The 6,288-nt window shown below is 53.3% G+C and overlaps 3 protein-coding genes across 3 annotated transcripts; all 3 read left to right on the forward strand.

Moving 5' to 3' along the window:
• The first annotated feature begins 789 nt into the window (after positions 1-789).
• On the forward strand, positions 790-1,170 carry LOC138359955 (coiled-coil domain-containing protein 70-like). The gene has a single exon (XM_069319830.1). The coding sequence runs from the start codon at positions 790-792 to the stop codon at positions 1,168-1,170; it is 381 nt and encodes a 126-aa protein (XP_069175931.1).
• A 15-nt stretch (positions 1,171-1,185) lies between these two features.
• On the forward strand, positions 1,186-1,506 carry LOC138359956 (coiled-coil domain-containing protein 70-like). The gene has a single exon (XM_069319831.1). It carries the CDS (start codon positions 1,186-1,188, stop codon positions 1,504-1,506), a length of 321 nt encoding a protein of 106 aa, XP_069175932.1.
• Positions 1,507-1,521: 15 nt separating this feature from the next.
• Positions 1,522-1,920, forward strand: LOC138359958 (coiled-coil domain-containing protein 70-like). The gene has a single exon (XM_069319834.1). The coding sequence runs from the start codon at positions 1,522-1,524 to the stop codon at positions 1,918-1,920; it is 399 nt and encodes a 132-aa protein (XP_069175935.1).
• The last annotated feature ends 4,368 nt before the right edge of the window (positions 1,921-6,288 follow it).

The following is a 6,288-nucleotide window of genomic DNA, read 5'->3' on the forward strand; positions in this document are numbered from 1 at the left end:
AGAATCAGCCACAGGCCACAGGTAGTAGAACTTGTGACTTTTAATTTTTTGTTTGTTTGAAAAATTATTTAGAGATTTCTAACTTTATTTTATTTGTCTCAATGAGATGTTTTACTGAATGGGTACCAGCTGAATGACTTTATCACTTATATATGGTATACTTATATATCCCTAACCCATTATCCCTATAGAAAACATGGTATTTTTTCTTCACTTCATTTCATCACATATTGACCTAAAACTATGACATATCAGAGTACGAATGCCAAGCAATATTTATTAAAGCTTACAAGATACGTCATAAAAATTCGAACTATTACATTCATTGTCGAGAACTTTAACTTATTTTTTCTATATGAAGAGGATTTTCAACTTTGAGACAACATACAAAGTTCAGTTTCTGAGCGATTCTCACAATTTTTACATATTATATGCAAAGGTCTTAGTTCTAAGGGGAAATTAATTTCCTTCCTTCATTAATTCATAATTTTGGACTTCTAAATTTTTGCGTCTAAATTTTGCGCCTATTTTGATAGTCACATTGATTATTGTTTACAGTAAACTATACTAACTAACTAGATTTTATATAAACAAAAATAAACGTTATATGCCATTCTGAGCCCATAATGAATAAAATAAAAATTGGTGAAATATTAAATTTGTAAAGGTATATGAAATTGTGAAATTTTCATTTTTTTACATAAAATATATTTTCTCGTGTTCATGTTATGATATTGATCCATTAGGAAAAGTTTTACCAGCATTTACCATGAAAATTTAACGGGGAATATGGGAGATGGTCGGGAGATGTGGGAGGATGGTCGGGAGATGTGGGAGGATGGTCGGGAGATGTGGGAGGATGGTCGGGAGATGTGGGAGGATGGTCGGGAGATGTGGGAGGATGGTCGGGAGATGTGGGAGGATGGTCGGGAGATGTGGGAGGATGGTCGGGAGATGTGGGAGGATGGTCGGGAGATGTGGGACGCTGGGCGGGAGATGTGGGACGCTGGGCGGGAGATGTGGGAGGATGGTCGGGAGATGTGGGAGGATGGTCGGGAGATGTGGGAGGATGGGCGGGAGATGTGGGACGCTGGGCGGGAGATGTGGGAGGATGGTCGGGAGATGTGGGAGGATGGTCGGGAGATGTGGGAGGATGGTCGGGAGATGTAGGAGGATGGTCGGGAGATGTGGGAGGATGGGCGGGAGATGTGGGACGCTGGGCGGGAGATGTGGGAGGATGGTCGGGAGATGTGGGAGGATGGTCGGGAGATGTGGGAGGATGGGCGGGAGATGTGGGACGCTGGGCGGGAGATGTGGGAGGATGGTCGGGAGATGTGGGAGGATGGTCGGGAGATGTGGGAGGATGGGCGGGAGATGTGGGACGCTGGGCGGGAGATGTGGGAGGATGGTCGGGAGATGTGGGAGGATGGTCGGGAGATGTGGGAGGATGGGCGGGAGATGTGGGAGGATGGTCGGGAGATGTGGGAGGATGGTCGGGAGATGTGAGAGGATGGTCGGGAGATGTGGGAGGATGGTCGGGAGATGTGGGAGGATGGTCGGGAGATGTGGGAGGATGGTCGGGAGATGTGGGACGCTGGGCGGGAGATGTGGGACGCTGGGCGGGAGATGTGGGAGGATGGTCGGGAGATGTGGGAGGATGGTCGGGAGATGTGGGAGGATGGGCGGGAGATGTGGGACGCTGGGCGGGAGATGTGGGAGGATGGTCGGGAGATGTGGGAGGATGGTCGGGAGATGTGGGAGGATGGTCGGGAGATGTGGGAGGATGGTCGGGAGATGTGGGAGGATGGGCGGGAGATGTGGGACGCTGGGCGGGAGATGTGGGAGGATGGTCGGGAGATGTGGGAGGCGATCGGAGACACTGAATATCCTCCCTGTAGTCCTAGTGTATCGTCCTTGTAGTACCCTGTAGTCCTAGTGTATCGTCCCCCCGTCACGTGGAAAACTGTAGAGGGGATGGTCCCAAACCTGCACACAGAAATAACACCATATGAGACCAGAAGGCATGGCAGGATGTGCAGAATACCCCCGATGAAGAGCAGAGGTGCAACAGGTACTCTGTGAGAGTACATCAGCATCTGTAAACATCAGAGGCCCGAGACTGTGCAACACGTTTCCACTACACATTAGGGGCATAACTGGCCGATCCCTCACAGTGTTCAAGAGAGAATTTGAACACTTTGAGGGGTGAGAACTTGAACATTGAACAGGTATCCTCCGAGGGATACCTGATCAACCAGGCTGCGATTCATACGTCAGGCTGACCATAGCTGCGTCCATCAGCCTGATTGACCAGTCCAGCAACGAGGAGGTCTGGTCGACGACAGGGCCGCGGGGAGGCTAAGCCCCGAAAACACCTCAAGGTAAGGTAGGTCGTTCTAGTGTAATGTAACACCTCTCCCCCACCTGCTATTTCAAGTCAATAAATCTAAGTTTATCGTTTATTCAATTTTCCCGAATATGTTTCTGCACAAGTTACTTGTCCCGTTCACACCGGTTAGGCCTTCCTGAGGGAGTGACGACCATCCGGACCTCCCATGTCCCCCTGCTGACCTTCCTGAGGGAGTGACGACCATCCGGACCTCCCATGTCCCCCTGCTGACCTTCCTGAGGGAGTGACGACCACCCGGACCTCTCATGGCCCCCTGCTGACCTTCCTGAGGGAGTGACGACCATCCGGACCTCTCATGGCCCCCTGCTGACCTTCCTGAGGGAGTGACGACCATCCGGACCTCCCATGTCCCCCTGCTGACCTTCCTGAGGGAGTGACGACCATCCGGACCTCTCATGGCCCCCTGCTGACCTTCCTGAGGGAGTGACGACCACCCGGACCTCCCATGGCCCCCTGCTGACCTTCCTGAGGGAGTGACGACCACCCGGACCTCCCATGTCCCCCTGCTGACCTTCCTGAGGGAGTGACGACCACCCGGACCTCCCATGTCCCCCTGCTGACCTTCCTGAGGGAGTGACGACCACCCGGACCTCCCATGTCCCCCTGCTGACCTTCCTGAGGGAGTGACGACCACCCGGACCTCCCATGTCCCCCTGCTGACCTTCCTGAGGGAGTGACGACCACCCGGACCTCCCATGACCACCTGCTAACCTTCCTGAGGGAGTGACGACCACCCGGACCTCCCATGTCCACCTGCTGACCTTCCTGAGGGAGTGACGACTACCCGGATCTCCCATGTCCACCTGCTGACCTTCCTGAGGGAGTGACGACCACCCGGACCTCCCATGTCCACCTGCTGACCTTCCTGAGGGAGTGACGACCACCCGGACCTCCCATGTCCCCCTGCTGACCTTCCTGAGGGAGTGACGACCACCCGGACCTCCCATGACCCCCTGCTGACCTTCCTGAGGGAGTGACGACCTCCCGGACCTCCCATGACCCCCTGCTGACCTTCCTGAGGGAGTGACGACCTCCCGGACCTCCCATGACCCCCTGCTGACCTTCCTGAGGGAGTGACGACCACCCGGACCTCCCATGTCCCCCTGCTGACCTTCCTGAGGGAGTGACGACCTCCCGGACCTCCCATGTCCCCCTGCTGACCTTCCTGAGGGAGTGACGACCACCCGGACCTCCCATGTCCACCTGCTGACCTTCCTGAGGGAGTGACGACCTCCCGGACCTTCCATGTCCCCCTGCTGACCTTCCTGAGGGAGTGACGACCTCCCGGACCTCCCATGACCCCCTGCTGACCTTCCTGAGGGAGTGACGACCACCCGGACCTCCCATGTCCACCTGCTGACCTTCCTGAGGGAGTGACGACCTCCCGGACCTTCCATGTCCCCCTGCTGACCTTCCTGAGGGAGTGACGACCTCCCGGACCTCCCATGACCCCCTGCTGACCTTCCTGAGGGAGTGACGACCACCCGGACCTCCCATGTCCACCTGCTGACCTTCCTGAGGGAGTGACGACCTCCCGGACCTCCCATGTCCCCCTGCTGACCTTCCTGAGGGAGTGACGACCACCCGGACCTCCCATGTCCACCTGCTGACCTTCCTGAGGGAGTGACGACCTCCCGGACCTCCCATGTCCACCTGCTGACCTTCCTGAGGGAGTGACGACCTCCCGGACCTCCCATGTCCCCCTGCTGACCTTCCTGAGGGAGTGACGACCACCCGGACCTCCCATGTCCACCTGCTGACCTTCCTGAGGGAGTGACGACCACCCGGACCTCCCATGTCCACCTGCTGACCTTCCTGAGGGAGTGACGACCTCCCGGACCTCCCATGTCCCCCTGCTGACCTTCCTGAGGGAGTGACGACCACCCGGACCTCCCATGTCCACCTGCTGACCTTCCTGAGGGAGTGACGACCTCCCGGACCTCCCATGTCCCCCTGCTGACCTTCCTGAGGGAGTGACGACCACCCGGACCTCCCATGTCCACCTGCTGACCTTCCTGAGGGAGTGACGACCTCCCGGACCTCCCATGTCCCCCTGCTGACCTTCCTGAGGGAGTGACGACCACCCGGACCTCCCATGTCCACCTGCTGACCTTCCTGAGGGAGTGACGACCTCCCGGACCTCCCATGTCCCCCTGCTGACCTTCCTGAGGGAGTGACGACCACCCGGACCTCCCATGTCCACCTGCTGACCTTCCTGAGGGAGTGACGACCTCCCGGACCTCCCATGTCCCCCTGCTGACCTTCCTGAGGGAGTGACGACCTCCCGGACCTCCCATGTCCACCTGCTGACCTTCAAGGGACTACAAATATGTCACTACAATTACTTGACGACAATGATGTGACAACAATCAGAGGCAACAATCAGTTGACAAAATTCAGGTAACAACAATCGAGTGAGAACAATAAATTTTCAAAAATCAAGTAGGAGCAATCAAGTGACAACAATCAGGTGCTAACAATCATGTGACAACAATCAGTTGGCAGCAATCAGGTGGCAACAATCAGGTGACAACAATCGGGTGGCAACAAACAGGTGACAACAATCAGGTAGCAAGATTCGGATGGCAACAATCAGGTGACAACAATCAGGTGACAACAATCAGGTGACAACAATCAGGAAACATCAATCAGGTGGAAACAATCAGGTCACAACACTCAGGTGGCATCAATCAGGCGACAACAATCAGGTAGCAAGATTCGGATGGCAACAATCAGGTGACAACAATCAGGTGACAACAATCAGGTGTCAACAATCAGGACAACAATCAGGCGGCAACAATCAGGTCACAACAATCAGGTCATAACAATGAGGTCCCAATAATTGGGTTACAACAATCAGGTGACAACAATCAGGTGGCTACAATCAGGTGACAACAATCAGGTGGCTACAATCAGGTGACAACAATCAGGTGACAACAATCAGGTGACAACAATCGGGTGACAACAATCGGGTGACAACAATCGGGTGACAGAAATCAGGTGACAACAATCAGGTGACAACAATCAGGTGACAACAATCGGGTGACAACAATCAGGTGATAACAATCGGGTGACAACAATCAGGTGACAACAATCAGGTGGCAACAATCAGGTGATAACAATCGGGTGACAACAATCAGGTGACAACAATCGGGTGACAACAATCAGGTGATAACAATCGGGTGACAACAATCGGGTGACAACAATCAGGTGACAACAATCGGGTGACAACAATCAGGTGGCAACAATCAGGTGACAACAATCGGGTGACAACAATCAGGTGGCAACAATCAGGTGACAACAATCGGGTGACGCACAATACATGTCTCCCGAACATGCACCAAATAATATCCTTCACAAAAGGGAGGAAGGTCTCACTGTAAAATAAAACCCGGATAAAATTACAAACTTGAAAACATATATACAATTTGTTCAGCGAAATCGTTGGGCACATGCGATAGATTTTACAAGAGCAGTGAGCCGTGTAATTTGTGTAAATACGTGGAGAAAATATTGGGTGTAGGTTGAGGTCGATAGCCCCAATATTGTGGTGCGTGCGAGGTTATCTCAGGCAACCCGCAATGGTCAGAGAAACATGTGCATCTTTATCTCTGAGGCATCGCTATCTCATACTTGTGAAGATCATCGCTTTCTCATACTTGTGAAGATCATCGCTTTCTCACACCTGTGGAGGTCATCGCTTTCTCACACCTGTGAAGATCATCGCTTTCTCACTCATGAGGAAGATCATCACTTTCTCACACCTGTGGAAGATCATCGCTTTCTCACACCTGTGAAGATCATCGCTTTCTCACACCTGAGGATGATCGTCGCTTTCTCACACCTGTGAAGATCGTCGCTTTCTCACGCCTGTGAAG

Source organism: Procambarus clarkii, chromosome 94 (genome assembly GCF_040958095.1).
Source record: "Procambarus clarkii isolate CNS0578487 chromosome 94, FALCON_Pclarkii_2.0, whole genome shotgun sequence".
In the NCBI taxonomy this organism is placed as follows: Eukaryota; Metazoa; Arthropoda; class Malacostraca; order Decapoda; family Cambaridae; genus Procambarus; species Procambarus clarkii.